This window comes from Podarcis melisellensis (assembly GCF_964234715.1).
Source record: "Podarcis melisellensis genome assembly, chromosome: 8".
In the NCBI taxonomy this organism is placed as follows: Eukaryota; Metazoa; Chordata; class Lepidosauria; order Squamata; family Lacertidae; genus Podarcis; species Podarcis melisellensis.
The window spans coordinates 78,384,025-78,401,331 of NC_138540.1; the positions used below are offsets into that span (position 1 = coordinate 78,384,025).

The following is a 17,307-nucleotide window of genomic DNA, read 5'->3' on the forward strand; positions in this document are numbered from 1 at the left end:
TTTCCACCAGCCTCTCTTTGTTCTTTTTAAATGGTATTTTGTTGAAGGGCTTCGCCTAGCCAGGCTGCTTCTGCTCCTTGGAGCTTCTTTAACTAAAAAATCCTGTCACCACCCCCCCCCCACATTCCCCCCTTCCTCTCTTAATTTTTCTTTTCTTTTCTTTTTCTTTTTCTTTCATTTATTTCATTTTGTTTAAATCCCCCCTTGTGCTCTGAGTTTCAACCCCCCTTGCTTTGAGTAAAAGCTCAGCATTTATTTCCTGTTTTCTATAGAAGCATTGTTGCGTGGCGAGTTCCTGCCCCCCAAGGATAAATAAAGACACGAGACACCATAATTTAAGGTTAATTGGGTGAATTAGGCCACAACTTTATTGAATTCAGGAATGAGAGGCATTGGCTTAGGCATTGGCCCTATCGACTATCCGGCTCCAGCCCATTTGCTGGAGACACGGGGAAGGGTTAACACTATATCGGGGGAGTCTCCTGCCGAGGCACGTCGACTAGGACCTCCCCCGGGTCACCGCTCGGGGGTGTGCCTTTGGCCCACACCTCCATAGGCTTTGGACAGGGCCACACCCCCCAGAGTCCTTTAACGGACCATCCTTCACTCACTGGGGGGAGGTGATGGCGTTCCTCCCCCCCCACACATCCTCTTAACCCCTTCTTACCAATGCCTACCACCACAATCGCTCGCCGCCAATACTCTCATGCCTGAAACCAATCCCTTATCCCCTTAGCTATATCCCGCAGCCAAACATCCTTTCCAGCATCCCAAAGATGCACGCCATCAAACCGGTAGAGGGCCTCACAGTTGAAACGAATGCCCGGGTGTTCAATGACCTTCCCATCCAGGGCCGCCACTCTACGCACCACCGCCCGATCCAAGGCTTTCCTAGCCCTATTCATGGCTATCGGGCACCTGCAATCTCTCCAGACCCGCCTCTCCATCAAAGAGGCCCAAATAATTGTAACGTTCGGGTAAGAGGCCTTAAGCTCCTCAAAGTCACTAAATATGTGCCACTGCAGATCAACTGCCTTTCTGTAAGCTAGGTCATTTTCTCCTAATTGTATCAGTAAAGCATCTGGGGGGCCCTCCACTGCTGCTCTGGTCTTAAACGTGGGCAACATCTCAGCCCAGCGCATTCCCCTCCGTGAGACCCAGGATATAGTGATGCCAGACGGTAAGCCAAGGCGCAGCCCGAGACCGGAATTGATGGCGCGGAACCTGGCCCAATGCACAATGCTGTGCCCGATTATCCAGATGCGCACCCCCATATCTCCTGTAAGAAATTGAGAGAACAGGCCATGGTCAGTCAACCCCAGTTGAATCGTCATAAATTTTTCCTAACATAGTGTTTGTAAGCATCCGATTTCCAGCGGCCTAAGTCCTTAATCCTCTCAGTAGTGTGCCGCAAAAATAAAAGAGTGTGCCGCAAAATCAGTGGGGGGGAAGGCCGCATGCTGCCAGTGTTAAGCGCATAACACGAGTGAACTGGTGACGTGTCAGGGGTACGCCATCTGCATGGAACAATAATGGCCCTGCCGAATTAGCCCTCAGAAATAAGAAGCGCCGGATGTCCTTAACTGGACATGGGCCTGGTTTTCCAGTTGCCAGGAGTCGAACCAGAGACCCCCTCCTGTACTGGTCTGTTTTGGAGCTACGTATCCTCAAAACTAGATCCTCCCGTGAAAGTGTAACATCGCTTAGTAGCAAACCCCGGGAGGAGCCGCGCTGACCCTCTTCGTAAACCACCTCACCAACACGCATTGCGCCGAAAAAGGCGATGGAGTATGCCACTGAAAATAAGCGCACCTCGTACTTCGACCAACAGACCGTTCTCAGCTTTTTATGAATTTGGAAAAGTATGTCAAATGTTATTGGCCTCCTCATATCGTGGCTTGGGGGCTGCAGTCTGCGCCAGCCCTCTAGGGTCTTTCATATGACAAAATCGGCACATGGATTGGAGGAAAATACCGCCTTGCAAAAGAATGATATCGCCACAGCCTGTAGGTTGAGGGTTTTAGCATCTCAAGTATACTAAGTAGGATAAAACCTCTGACCTAACGGGAGGGGCATTGCTTCTGGCGGCACGGGTTTTATTGAGGAACTTTAGGAAATCCGACCACGCCTTCTTAAAGTGGAAGGCCCCAATGAGGCTAATACTCCCTGAATCACTTCTGGTTCCCAAGACTCTGGTCCCCAAGTCTCCACAGATATTCCGGGAACGGCTGAGGGAGCGGCTGAGTGTCCAGTGCTAACGAGCGGAAGCGGTCCATCTGAAAACGAGATAGGGCATCCGCGATGTCATTGTTAACACCAGTCACAAATTTGGCGGAGAAGTGGATATTAAGTTCTAAACACCAGAGAACGAAGAAACACAGAAGAGCACCTACCCTTGGGGACCGAGTGGCCTGCCTGGAAAGTGGCCTGCCTACTGCCTGGTTGTCGGTGTGGAAGCAAACCCTATGGTTACTAAAGGCCTCTGACCACAAGTGCACTGCCACTACGATCGGAAATAATTCTAGGAAGGTTAAATCTCTGGTTATGGGCCCCCCCTGCCAGGCTGCAGGCCAACGTTGGACACACCATTGCCCCTTAAAGTAAATGCCAAACCCTAGGGAGCCTGAAGCATCTGAATGCACCTGAAAGTCCACTTGCAGCGACAAGTTCTCCTGCCACAAGGAAATACCGTTGTAGTTCTCCTGGAACTTCAACCAGACTTCCAGGTCAGATTTTACCTCCTTAGGTGGGCGAACCCTATGATGAGGGGAACGCAGGCCTGCAGATAGCTTTGCGAGGCGGCCGCAGAATGGACCGCCAGGGAAACCACGTGGCAAGCAAAATTTAAATGGCCTAGCAGTGACTGTATCTGCCTAAGTGTAACTTTTCTTAGGGGGAGGAGCTGCTGAATGAGGTCACCGAGTGCGATCAGTTTCTCTCTGGGAAGTTTAGAGGTCTGAGCTACCGTGTCCAACTCAATACCTAAGTAAACCATGGTTGTAGCTGGGCCCTCCGTTTTGTCGGCGGCTAGAGGAACTCCCAACTCCCCGGCTAATGATGTGAAGGCTTTGAGGAGCTCTGAGCACTTAAGCCTGCTATTAGCGACGAGGATGATGTCGTCCAGGTAGTGCGACACGCCCTCAGATCCAGTTCTAAAGCGAAGCCCCCAGTCCAGGAAGATACTGAATGCCTCAAAGGCTGCACAGGCCACTGAGCAACCCATGGGCATTGCTTTTTCCACAAAATAAGCCCCTTCAAATTTGAAACCAAGCCACCGGAAATCTTCCGGATGAACTGGCAGGAGTCTAAAGGCCGACTCAATGTCACATTTTGCCAGCAGCGCGCCCTTACCGAATTTGCGAATAAGCTTGACCGCTTGGTCAAAAGTGGCATATCTCACAGTACAAAGTTCCTGCGGTATCGCATGATTGATGGACTCTCCCTTTGGGTAAGAAAGGTTGTGAATCATGCGAAACTCACCAGGTGCTTTCTTAGGGACTATACCTAAAGGGGATATGTGAAGGCCTTCTATTGGAGGAACTAAAAAGGGGCCAGCTACCCTTCCTGCTTTAATTTCTTTACTAATTTTCTTTCGGGCAACCTCGGGCATCTCCCCCACTGATTTTTTATTTGGTGGATCACTTGAATTGGGGGGGAAAGCTACTGGGATCCTAAAGCCGGTACTAAAACCTTCCCATAAATACACTGCTGCTGTCCTGTTGGGATAGAGATCTAAAAGGTTTTTTAATGGGGTCAACTTGATGGGGGAACAGGCCAGGCCCAGATTGAAATTACTTCCTGTTCCCCTGAGGTCAAAATGGAGCTCCATGGCCACCTCTGGGTCCCTGGTTGTAAGAACCTCTCCCACCCCGAAAGGGCTGCCTCCCTTTAATGCAGGCAGTAGCTGGGTGGTTACCGAGGCATTTTTCACACTCGTGGCTGTACTTACAAACAGGCCGCACACAAACCCCTTTATTGAATTCCCAGCACAGTTGCCTCTGTCTCACTGCGGTCTTCCAGGATTTTCACGAGTCCTGGGGCTTCTTGTCTATGTAGGGGCCCACATGCTCTGACCAATAGTTTTGGTCTCTCAGATCCCAGCGTGTGGAAGATAACAATGAAGCATTTCTGCGGAAATCTTCATCATAATTTAGAGCAGCAGTATCCCCCGCTAGTTCCCGTGCCCTCCTAACATGGGCCATGTAGGCGATTAAATGCATCGCCCCTTTTGGGTAAGCCGCGCTGACCACACCCATGAACGCCTGGAACCCATCCAGCCAATTTTCAAAAGTACGCTCGGCTCTGGGTGTTCTGTACCTGCGCTTTCCATAGCTGTGCCTCTTTTCCCCTTTACCTGTCAGCTTAGCAGGAGGCAACAATCTGAATATATCAATAAAGTCCCCATTAAGGATCTTGTCCCTCTTTCTCTGAGATAAATGGTTACCTACAATGAAATCTGTAGACAGGTGAGTGGAGGTTTTAACATCCGGAACTAGCGTGCCATGCTTCCATTCGAGGGTCCCATTAAAAGACTTGCAGTAGGAATTGGCCCTCCTTTCATGCGCCCATGAAGGAAGACCCACGCAGTCTTCCCTATGGCCCCAATACTCCTCCCTAGGAGCATCGCTATCAGAGCCGGATGAAGAAGAGGTACCTGAATCATCCTCCGATTCCGACCGCCTACTCTTCTTATGCTTCTTCGATGTGTGTTTCCTTTTTTCCTTCCTCTTCCCAGAAAGGACATCCGGCGTGGCTTGTTCCAGTACGCTGCTTGCCTGTACCGCCTGCAGTCCCTGCGCTTCCTCGTCCGAAGTGGAGTCTGATGCGCCCTCGGCTGGTGCCACCTGCAGAGGCGGGATCTGAAAGAGACTAGGGACACCTGGGTCCTTTTGTGAGTTAGCAGCCTTTGAACCTTGAGTACTAGTCTTGCCCTTCCTGCCACCCCTCTGGCCCCCTTTAGACTTGCCTGAGGTGGCCGACTGTGCGCGGGTGTTCTTCTTTTGCCGGGCTGTTGCCTCTTTGGCTGCACTCAGCATTGCCACAGTGGACGCGGAGGTACCATAGAGTACCACCTCATTAAGTTGAGTGTCCGGGATGAACTCTTGGGAGAACGCCATTGGTGCAGATGTCGCCGGCGCCGCTGCCACTGGCACTGCTACCACTGGTGCAACTGCCGTTGGTGCTGCTGCCACTGTTGCGACAGTCATTGGTGCTGCTGCCCCTGGTTCGGGTGTCACTTGGCCTGCAGACCTGCTTTGCTTATAAAATTCCTGGAAAGCCGTGAAAAACTGCGCCAAAGCCTGTGGGTTACTTGGTATTATAAATGGCTGGGACTCCTCCTGGTTCCCTTGTGCCCCCTCAGCTACAGCAGCATTTTCCTGGTTACCTTGAGCCGACATAGTTGCGATCAAGACTCTTGATTAACCTAGTCAGCGGCAAGTAGCTCAGTTTATATGCGTGAGCAGCAAGCAATAGTACCGTAGTTCAGTATTGCCTGCACTGGTAAATTTTAATGAAAACCAAAATTGTCAAACCCACCAATTGTATTTAGCTGCAGACAATATGACAGTAGTTCAGTATTGTCTGCACCAGTATAAACTCTATCTGTTTATAGATTTACTGAAATCAATGCAGCCAAATTTAAAATCATTAGCAGCAAAACACTCCAACTTCTTAATGATCTATTTATTTATTTAATTCACTAGGTTTGTTTGTTTATTTATTTATTTATTTGGTTATTTTAATTAGTCAATTAGCTTCACTCAGGGCTTTTGCTTGATTTAATATTAATTGAACTTTAATTGGTCACCCAAATTGAACTTTAAACTAATGTATGGTCACCTTACAGAACTATAAATTGTAGCCCAGCACTACAGCAGTGAAGGCTGGATTGCCTTATGCAGCACCTATACATCACAGCAAAGCTCCCAGGAGATCCTTAAGCACTTTATCAAATCAAACAAATGACCTGAAATTGCCAGATTACAGATAGCCTTATAAACTAAAGGAACACATACCCCTGCACACTTAAACCCGATTTATCTTAATAAAGTACACCACAAATTATTCACATGGAATGATAAGTTCCCTTGAGCCCTTATGAACTTAATTAGTGTTCTAGCAAATGATTTGTTTCCCTAGGAAAGCTCCCTGGAACCCCAGAGCACTTAATCAAATACTTAATCAAATTAGTCAATTGAAATGTACTGCCAGAATATATTGAGCCTTATAAGAAAAAGGCCTGAGAGATAGCACTGTGAAGCCCACAAAAGGTGAAGTAAACCGCAAACAAGTTGCTTAAAAAACGCGCAGGAAGGGAAACAAAAGGCTGCAAAAGGAAAAAGGAAATCGTCCCACAGTGTTTGCCTCTAGCAAGATGGCGACCGCTATGCAAGCCATGTGGTATTATCAAAATGGTGCCTGGGACAGACTGGTCGCCTAGCAACGGTGCCGCTTCCCTTTAAAGTAAACCAAATTCACACGCAAAAATAAAGGCAGCCGAAAGCGAGCGGTGGTAGAAGGCGCAGCTGTAAAGAATGCAGAAGCTGAACGTTGTACTTAATTGTTACCGCCGCTATGTTTATTAATAGGAGTGCTGATTAATAGGAACATCCCACACGCTGCTGCCTATGGTAAAATGGCGGCCGCCGGCTGGCCACGTGGGCTGTTTAAAATGATCGTGGGTGGACTCGTTGCCTAGCAACAGAATAGCTCCAGACGGAAATTCGAAATTAAAAGCCGGCGGGGAACAAAGCAAAATAAAGCCACCACAACCGCAAATGGGAAAAACACAAGCAACCAATGAACTTTAACTGAAGAACCCCTAAATCCAAGCCCTTTCAGCACATGCGATCATGCAAGAACGCTCCGCCCAAAAACTCCCCCTCTTCACAAATACCCGCAGGCGCTCAAGGGAATCCCCTTAACACCCACGATACCGAAGAAACCCTGCAACCCCAGCTACTGGACCTGATTGTATGTGTGAGTTCCGTCCCTCCTGATAAGTCGGGCGCGCGGAGTTCTCAGGAACGCTGAAATGCGGCTACAAGCCTCCCGGAGCGCGCTGGGCTCCCCGGCGGTGGTACGACCTGAACTTATCTGGAATGTGTGGGCGGGCGCCCTTGTGCGTACTGCTACGAATCCTCTTTCGACTGAAAAGGACCTATGAGAATAAAACCCGCCCACACGAATCGCCGAGGAGGAGAAGGAAATTAATTTCCTTTAGTGATTTCAGCTCCAAATGAAGAATAGAGGCTGCAGCTTCCCTCCTGGCAGACCAGCTCTTGCTATCCTGCAGCTCCACGTGGCGGGAGAAATGCTACAACAACCAAGAGATCAGCTGGCAAAAAACGTGAGGGCTAGCTGGCGAAAAGAGGGCGAGCCCCCTCTGCGCCGGCCCTAAATAGGGCAGGCCAACCCCCCCCCCCCACTGAGCCAGCCAATTGGCTGGCTGGGGGGGGGGCAGACGCGGCCGGGATTCCCCTGTTCTCGCGGGGGCTGAAACCAGCCCCCGCTCACGTGGGGGTGGTCATGAAGCCCACAACCCCACCTCCTGGGCAGGCCGGTAGTGGCTTTGTTGCTGCCGATCAGCAGGAAACTTAGTAGCCAACGAGCGATAGTTAAGGGCATTGTTCTTCAGCCTTCCCATTTGTAAAGAGGCAGCGTTCCCTTCAGCTGCATTCTCAGGGTTACCCTTTTTCTCTGGTGGCATAAGTGATAGGCAGAGCGTTTCGGTCTGCCTTTCAGTTATCTAGCTAAGGGGTCTTGGGAAAGAAAGATTGAGCTTTGTCCTGTGTGTGTGCTGAACACTTCCCCGGCTCCTTACCACCCCCCTTTAGTTCGTTACTGAGAGCCACTGGGCTACTGCCTAGAACATATATCTAAGGCTGGTGGCACGTTTGAACAGACAGTGCTAGCGTGCGTGATTCCCCATGTGTGTAAGATTGAGTGTGTTTCCTCTTCAATCCGCTCCCTCCTCTTACATTTTGAGTGCCAACTGGGGCACTAGTGTGCGTGATTCCCTATGCATGTGTAGCTACTGTGTGGTACAATTTGTGCCCTTAAGCACAGCTGAAGACTGCACTCTTTATAAGTCCCTGCTTGCCATTCTTTGTGCCTGTAGCTGCCTCTTTAAAAAGTCCCTGCCTTCCGTTTCTTCTGTTCTGCTGTTTCTTGGCTTGCAGCTGCTGCATTTTTGTTTCTGCTCCTCCTCCAATCGACTAATCAGCATTAGTGTTCGAGAGAAAGCTTCAAGTCCCAACAAGTTTTTTGTTGTTATTGTTTCCAACTTGTTTCAATAATCCAGGGGCTTGTTTTGGGGGATAGAAGCATACAAGCAGATCTTTGTGAATCTCGCTAAAGCAGATAGCCCTAGGAGTTACACCTGAGCCTTCTGCGGGCGGCAGACGACGTCCCATATTGTTTTAAATAAGAATGCCGCCCCCTTTTGAGTCACACTAAAGCATGAGCCTTTCCCTGCCGGTTTTGACTCAACATGTGGGCTGCGTTTAGTGAGTTGTAACGGGCAGCAGGTCTAGTAGCTATCTCCTTGTTAGCCTGCCTTGTGCCTTATATTCAGCAGCTTTTTACCTGCTTTCTGTTTCTGGTGTTGAGGCTTATTTCCTGATTTATTCCCCCCCCCCCCAGTCCCTGTCTTAAGCTTTGCTCTGCGCAATTCATAAGGATTCTCTTTTAAGTTTCCCCTTCGTGTAGTCCCTTACTTTTACATTTCGCTTGCGATCTAACCCGCCCCCCGCCCCACAGCCTTCAGAAGAGTTTTATTTCCTTCTTTCAGTCTGACTCATTCTGCTGCCTGGCTTAAGAAATCCCTTCACAATTGTCCTGGCTTCCAGGCAGGATACATTGTCGCTTAAAGACAGGCAGTTCATGGTACATTGTTAATTCTGGTACCTGGCGGATGGCCAATCACGGATACATTGCTGCAGTCTTTGGCAGCATTTTCCTTCTGCTGGGCCTCCAGCATAACCTTTTGTTTTTCAGAGTGTTAGTTGAAGGGACATTTCCCAGAGAGCGATTTTCTTTGATTCCATTTGATTGCAGTGTGGGGGCTGCCTATTGTACCATCCCTATATGCTTGTGAGTTATTTAGCTGTGTCTATCTGCCTGACCCTTTGCTTGGTGGCAAGTAAATAAATTTATAGGCAAATACAAACCAAACAGTTAAGTGAAGAATAATTATTTCGTATCATCATTCGTTATGGTAGACAATTGATAGCATCATCAATTAATTCTACTTACAGTGGTAATTAACTGAACAAATAATACTGGAATAGATTGTAATAAATAACAATAGCAATAAATAAGAGAATAATAATAACAACAAATAAATAAATAAATAAAAATGAATAGATAAATAATAGAATAAAAATACTAATAATAATAAATAAAATAAGTGGATTTAAAAATAAATAATAATAATAATAATAATAAATAAATAAATAAATAAATAATGATAAATATACATTAATAATAATAATAAAAGAGAATAAGTGGAATGACATCACATACCAAGATTAAATTGATTAATTAATTAAACAAATCTATAGATAAATATATAAATAAACAAATAAAATTCATTAATAATAAATAATTTACATATATTTCGGAACCCTCAGTTGGTTAGAGCGTGGTGACAATAACGCCAAGGTTGCAGGTTTGATCCCTGTATGGAACAATTACATATTCCTGCTTTGCAAGGGATTGAATGGGATATTATAATATGAAGTAGGAAGCATCTTCTTTAAAATAAAAAATAAAAAATAAATAAATGAATTATTATTATTATTATTAATAATAATAAGAAAAGTTAATATATAGAGAGAGAGTAATAAATAACAGACGCACGCACATACTAATGGGATAAACAATTAAACATTTAACTGAATGCTTGGGAAATCATTGTTTATTATAAGTAAAACAAACATTAATTAGTATATTCGTTTCAGAATCAATAACACGTCCCTGTACAACCACTTGTAAGCGGTAGCACGTGTTTGTGGCAGTAGCTTTAGCATGTTATCCATGGCACCTAAGAGGAAGCGCTCTGCAACGGAATCAGCTCACACCTCAGGCTGCATGGGTGCCAATAGCCGTAATTCATCAGGAGTGCCACATGGACGGGATAATAACCCAAAACTATTTCACACTGCCTAAATGCATTTAGATCGTTCATTGATGATTATGAGCAGCGTTTTTTTCCGATCAATCCCCTAACCCCATGCCCTCCGCTGCTACCCCTGATATGATACCAGATACCCAGGTGGTCCCGGAGAGCCTGCCTCTCACCCAGGTTGATGACCTCCCAGGCACCTCTGCCGCCCTCTTCAACGAGTTCTCAGGTGCAGGCCCAAGCTCTTGGACAGTAACTGCGGCAGTGCAAACTAGGTCTTGGGCTCACTCAGCATCATCTGGTCCTCAGAAATGCATTGGGTTGTCTGCGAGGAGGCCACCGGCCTGTGTCAATAACCCTGTTGTGTCCAGTTCTTCCAGTCCTTCGCAGAATAAGCAGCCCAGGGTCCAGCTTCCAGAATCGGGCACCTCGTCGGCCGGTGAGGAGGAACAGCAGCTGGAGGGGGAACTTCAGACAGCTGAGGGGGACAAACTGTCAGGCAAAAGACGCACCAAGAAGAAGCATGTGTGTAAGAAGAGCAAGTTGAAAACGGGCAACATGGATGAAGAGTCAGAACAGCCTATGTGCCTTCTGGGGGGCCACCACCATTAGCTATGATAAAAGTTCTGAAGGAAGGCTTCCAGGATCCTGCTAGCACGCTGGGATCAATTTGAAAAGGGCATTTGGTCTGTGGCGGTCATCCCGTATGTTGAGAAGAAGCCATTAGATTCTCATCGCATGGGTAAGCCGGACTTAAGAAGGGAGCCAAAGCACAAGGTGTGTTGGGAACTCAATAAGGGGTCATGCCAAAGGCAGTCTTGTAAGTATCCGCACGAGTGCGAGAGGTGTGCAGGGGTACAACCAGCCACAGCATGTTACAAAGAGAAGCAGCCCTTTCAGGGAGGTCAGGGGTTCCACCATTCTAGCTCCAGAGGAGCCCCCGCAGCAGGGAACAGACGATAGGGACCCTCCGGGTCTAGCATTTTCACTGATCCAGCTCCCTCCTCTCCGCAACCTCTTGTCTAGCTATCCAGACGAAAACGCAGCATCCTTTCGTTGGAAGGGTTTTGTCAAAGGGTTTCAGAATACCAGTAACCGACTCTTTAATTGCAAAGGATTTCCCCTAACCAGATGTCAGTAAGGGAAAGGCTTGAGGTTGCAGAAAAAGAAAATAGCTAAGGAAGTGGCTGCAGGGAGGGTGGCTGGTCCATTCGTACACCCCCCTATCCCAAACCTGCACATCTCGCCCCTTGGTATTGTACCCAAAAAGACCCATGGTGAGTTCAGATTAATCCATAACCTTTATTACCCTAAGGGTCTCGCTTTCAGATGTCTCGCTTCCGGTTGCTAGCACCTGGAGCTCAACTGTTGCCCGAAACCTTTCCGGAGCACCAGTGGAACCTTGGAGACACTAAGTGATTAAGGGAGTATTAGCATCGGTCATACCCTCCACCCTTAGATCTTACAAAAAAGCGTGGTTCGATTCATGGGCTTCAGGTCAGGGATATTGGGGCTTTCGCCTAGTGTGCCACCCACCACGGATGACGTTCTGCAATACCTTTCCCATCTTGACGATTTGGGACGGGCCCCCCAAAACTTTAAAGATACACGTAGCCGCCATCAGCTTCTTTGCTAAAGCCATGTTTTCCTCTGACCCGTGCAGTGACTTCCTGATCCGCAGAGCTATTGAGGGTTGGGGCAGGCTACAACCCCCCTAGAGCCGTAAGCCAATTTCTTACGGGCTGCTATCTCAGATACGCACAAAGCTTAAGTCAATCTGCTGAGCCATGTTCGAGGCCCGCCTCTTTTCCGCAGCATATGCGATCGCCTTCTTTGGCACCTTGAGGGTCGGTGAAGTGGTAGCCAAGGTTAACGCAAGTGGGAGGAAATGCAGTTGACCGAAGCTAGCATGACTGTGCGGATATGTCAATCCAAAACGGACCAGGCAGGTAGGGGTTCCCTCGTAAAACTTACAGCTTCAGTGCAATGGGGCCCACGCCTGGTCAAAGACACCAGATGGTACCTTTACCTCAGACGGCACAGCCCGGGTCCGCTCCTGCTTCACGAGGATGAGTCACCTTTGTTGAGACACCAATTCACAAGGGCACTCCGCAAAGCTATTGATGCCTGTGGTTTATCTTCCCAGGATTATGCGGCACACTCATTCAGGATTGGCGCCGCCACAACAGCTGCACGCTTGGGCCTGCCAGCGGATAAGATTAAGGAAATGGGCCGGTGGAAATCTGACGCTTATAAAGGTTACATTCTTTAAAATGCGCTCTGCTCCTTTACCTCTACTTACCCGTATTTTTCTTTCTTTTATTCTCAGCTGTTCTCAGAAGTGTCTGGATTTGTGGCCATGGTATAGTCCATTGGGCCCGCGTACGGTCGGTTAGCTGTGGCCTCACCCCTAACCTTGGATTGCCACCTGGAGTGCGAGTTTCCTGGTTTTCGAGACGAGGCATGCGTTGGGAAGAGCTTATGCCATTGCTGAGAGGGAGAGTTGCCACGTTTGGCCCTCCTGACATCCTTATCCTTCAATTAGGGGGAAATGACCTTGTTAGCAGAAGAAGTGTGGACTTGTCGTGGCACATAAAAAGAGATTTGGATGAGATTGCTGCCTTGTGTCCCGGAACAACGGTGTTCTGGTCCTCCTTCCTGAAGAGAATTGTGTGGCGCGGTGTGCAGAATTGTATTGTATGGCCATTGAAAAATCCAGGAAACTCTTAAATCGTGCAATAGCGCGTTGGGTGCGCTTTATGTATGGCCGAGTCATCTCTCATGACCGTATCCGGATTGGCGGCCAAGCCTTGTACCGGAATGATGGGGTTCATCTTTCAGACCAAGGGAATGACATTTGGTTAACTAGCATCATCAGCAGCATCAGGGATTGGTTACAGCTGTGAGGGTATTGGCGGCGAGCGCCTTTTGGGCTCGGGTGGCGGTTAGGCATTGGAATGTTGTGGTGTCGAAGGGCTAGGTGTGGCCATCACCTGCGCCTTCAATTTTTGGGTATTCCGTTAAAGGTATCCGGCAGTCGTGTATTCTGTCCGATGCCTGCTTGGCGGGAGGCCATGGCACGACCCTCGGTAACATCAGGGGAGAGCTTATAGTTGGATTAGCATCAACAGGCTCCACCTACTGGTGAATAAACCCCCTTTGTTTTTTAGACTCACCCCTCTCCAAGTGGGTGGAGTCAGCTGACGTAATCCAATGCCTAAGCCAATACCTTTTCACTTGCTGTAATCAATAAAGTTGTGGCCTTTCCTTGCCCATTAACCTTAAATCACGTGTCCTTGTGTTTCATTCCACTGCGCAGGGTTCGGGTCCTCGAACCACAAAGGGGGATTTATGTATGCCTTTGTTGTTCTTGTTCCAGAACAGATAGATAAGAATAATGAGGATGAGACAGAGAGAAATAGGAAGAAGGAGTGGGCAGGAATTGGTGCAGCTGGCTTGCATCGAGTCTGGGCAAGGGAGTTAGCTGGCGGGAAAAACACTGAGGCATTATTGAGTTTAGGACACTTTTCAGGAATCAGCCAGTATTTCACTCCTGGTATGAATTGGAAGTGCACTTTGGGTCTGACATGCACATTTTGGGAGAACCATAGAGTTGGAGAGTTGGAAGGTACCCTGTGGGTCATCTTGTCCAACCTGCTGCAATACAGGATTCTCAACAAAATCTTAAATAACAGATGGCCATCAAACCTGAGGCCTTCTGATTATGCCCACCATCAAAAGAGAAAAACCAATTTAGTGTTTTGGCTCTTCTGCTGCAAACAAGCAAATGTTTGAATAGCTTGCAAAAATGCTTTTTTAATCTCTTCTCACAATGCTACCCAGTCCTTCAACATTTCTCCTATTCAATAATAATAGTATTTTTACTATTTATACCACACCCATCTAACTAGGTTGCCCCAACCACTTTGGGCAGCTTCCAACATAGAAGAACTTATTAAATATTAAACAATTAAAAACTTCCCTATACAGAACTGCCTTCAGATGGCTTGGGGGGGTCAGATAACTCCATACCCTCCAACGAAAATAGGGACGTCATAAGGAAAAGTGGATCAAATCAGAAATTGGGACGGCTTCTGCAAATCCAGGACTGTGCCTGGAAAATAGAGACACTTCAATGCTTCCATAGTTTGCAAATATGTTTTTTAGACTCTTCTCAAAATGGTGTGACTCCCAACAGTGTTTTTTCTCCAGTGACTAACTGCCAGCCCTCATTTGTTACAGACTTGTGAACTACTTCCGCTGTTACTAAGATGTCCAAAGCTTATGAGGAGCTGCTAGGTTTTTATTGGATAAAGGGATGTATTTACATGAGCCATTGCCTCAGTCTTTGCTGTTCTTTGCTGTGGGGTCTAACTCAGTTGGAAGGAGAATATATTTTTCTCATCCTCCATGCCCCAGAAAAAGAACTAAAGAGGTGGCAATTCTCTTCATAGCTGAGGAGTATTGATAGATGCCAGGGACAAAAAGATATATACTGAAGATTGTACAGTGACTCCAAAGTGCTTACCAACAGCTGATGAAATCATTTTCTGCAATTTCATTCCTCCTTGTTCCAGTTGCATCAGATTGTTGGGAAGGAGTGAAGATACTTTGAGTCATCTGATCTGCTTGCCTTTAGCCACGTTGCCTTAAACTGAACCAATCTAGTTGTTTACACCTGTTTCACATCCCTTCTTCAGCAGAAACCTCATCCATATGTCATATATTTCTTCATTTACCAGAAACCATCTTTATTTTCTGGTACCTAACCCTTTTTTTCAACAATGTATGTTTTATTGGTTTGCATAGATGGAAAACCATTTACCTGGTTCCCTGGAACCTCACCTCTCACAATGAGGGAGCCACCAGAAGGGGCTCAGAGCTAGATCTTAGTGTCTGGGCTGAACACTGGTGGTGTAGACGCTCTGGTTATAAAATGAAATTGCAAAAACAATCAATATGTGTGTCTCAATTCCATGTTTTTAGAATTTAGAGATAATTCACATTTTGTACACACAGCAGGTAGAGAGATAATTTGCAACATCTTACCTGTTTGGTGATGACTGCCCTTAGCTACACTATTTTGAATAGGACCAAACTAATCCATATGCCAGAAATCAGGAGCTATTCAAGAACAGGCTGGACAGTCATCTGTTGGGGATGCTCTAATGTTGGCTTTTCTGCATTGTATTAGGTGTTAGATTACATAGCCTACCCCACCCCGCACACCACAATTACATGGTCCTACACAGTTGGGACGTGGGTGGTGCAAGGATTTGGGTGGTGCTATGGGTTAAACCACAGAGCCTAGGGCTTGCCGATCAGAAGGTCGGCAGTTCAAATCCCCGCAATGGGGTGAGCTCCCATTGTTTGGTCCCAGCTCCTGTCAACCTAGCAGTTCAAAAGCACGTCAAAATGCAAGTAGATAAATAGGTACCACTCCAGCGGGAAGGTAAACAGCGTTTCCATGCGCTGCTCTGGTTTGCCAGAAGTGGCTTAGTCATGCTGGCCACATGACTCGGAAGCTGTACGCTGGCTCCCTCGGCCAATAAAGTGAGATGAGCGCCGCAAGCCCAGAGTTGGTCACGACTGGACCTAATGGTCAGGGGTCCCTTTACTTTTACCTTTACACAGTTGGAGTGTGGCAATATTGACAAATATTTTAATGCAAAGTCCCACGACTCAAGCATGGAAGAAAAGTCCTTAGAATGAAATTACATGATCAATCAATATGTTGGTCTGAATTCCACAATTTGGAATATTGAGATATTTCAAGTATTGTACACAGGTAGAATCTGGTTAGGATGTTTTCAAATGGCAGGTGGTTACACCACATAAGAGCTAAGGAGTACCGTGATGATGCTTTGCTCTGATGCTTACATGGCTGCACATATGCAAAAGTCCCCCCCCCTTAAACAGAACCCTTCACAATTACAAAACTATCACCTGCAATCTGATTGAGCAAATGTCCTGGGCTGGGCAGAGATTGCGTATTGTCTGTGACATGAAGGAGGATAATATGCACCACACTGTTCCTTGTCCCATTAGCTGCTGTACAGAAGTACAGAATACCTTAAACAAACAGTATACAGGAGCGCAAAGGAAAAAAAGGGGGTGGAACCAAACTGCAAACAGCCCAATGAGGACTGAGCACATCAGCAGCCCCAGAATGTTGTGTGTCAGTTGAACTAGAAAGATGAAAAGTGGGGCAGTTGTAGGAAAAGAATGGCCTCTTTTCAGACTCCTGGCTGTCCCAGAGGAATAAGGCGGGTTGTCATGAAAGTCACCCTCTGGAAATCTCATCTTTGCACAACTGCTAAAGGTGAACAAGATCAGCCCTAGTGTCCCTAGATCATGTCTGTGTGTTTGGGGGGTAGGGTGGGGGTGGGAGAGAGTGAGATTATGTTTGTCAGGCAGAGAGTTCAATGTTACTTGAAGACTAGAAGCCATTTTGTAGTTGCAGAACAACTCTCTGTTGGTGTATTGCAGGTAATCTCTTAGGCTCTTCAGATGAGTGTGAGGGGTTGTGCCTCATCAGTGGTTGCACCATAATTTTGGTACTGGAATGTTTCTGAAATGGGACATTTTCAGCCCATCTGGAGGTTCTGGGTATAAAAGCTGGGGTCTACTGGGGTCAAAGTATCAATGAGCTATCATTTCTCTCAGAAATGCTTTTTAGTGCAGATTTTTGAATTTGGGCTGAGACCAGCATCAAAGACACTTTAGTTCTAATATTCATCCTATGTGTAGGGTCAATAGTCTTGCCTATAACAGTCTCAACAAGATTGTAACCCTGTTATGTCACCTGTTTCTATCCAAATATCCTTGTATTTATTTGAAAGACTTCCATTGGGGTTATATGATACCATATTGCATTGATTTACCAACTATAGAGTTTTGGAGCTAGAACCCACAACCCCCCTCATTCCTACCCTCACTTCTCCATCCCACTCCAATCCATTTCCCTCCACCGTATGGAAAAAAGAAAGAAAGAGAAGACACAGCAGTTCTGACGCATGGCTTTCACCACCAGATTTCAAAATCCCCTTCCCAACACAGTAAATCGGGGAATTCACAAGGAGAAAGGCTATGCTGTATCCTAACTACCTTTCAAGGTCAGACTAGTGTGAAATTTGTGAAGCATTATAACAGTTACTAGCATGCTCCTTGAGGAAAAT

At 46.9% G+C, this 17,307-nt stretch overlaps 1 protein-coding gene across 2 annotated transcripts; it reads right to left on the bottom strand.

The window, feature by feature from the left end:
• Positions 1–286: 286 nt before the first annotated feature.
• On the bottom strand, positions 287–5,436 carry PRR27 (proline rich 27). Of its 2 annotated transcripts, none has more exons than XR_014171188.1 (2): positions 2,164–5,436; positions 287–1,279 (listed from the first exon to the last, which is right to left on the bottom strand). XR_014171188.1 is itself a non-coding variant. In XM_081922748.1 (2 exons), exons 1-2 carry the CDS (start codon positions 5,397–5,399, stop codon positions 705–707), a joined length of 1,320 nt encoding a protein of 439 aa, XP_081778874.1. In that variant the 5' UTR covers positions 5,400–5,436; the 3' UTR covers positions 287–704. The 2 variants fall into 2 exon arrangements, 1 of the variants encoding a protein (XP_081778874.1); XM_081922748.1 differs by having other exon boundaries at positions 4,655–5,436.
• Positions 5,437–17,307: the final 11,871 nt, after the last annotated feature.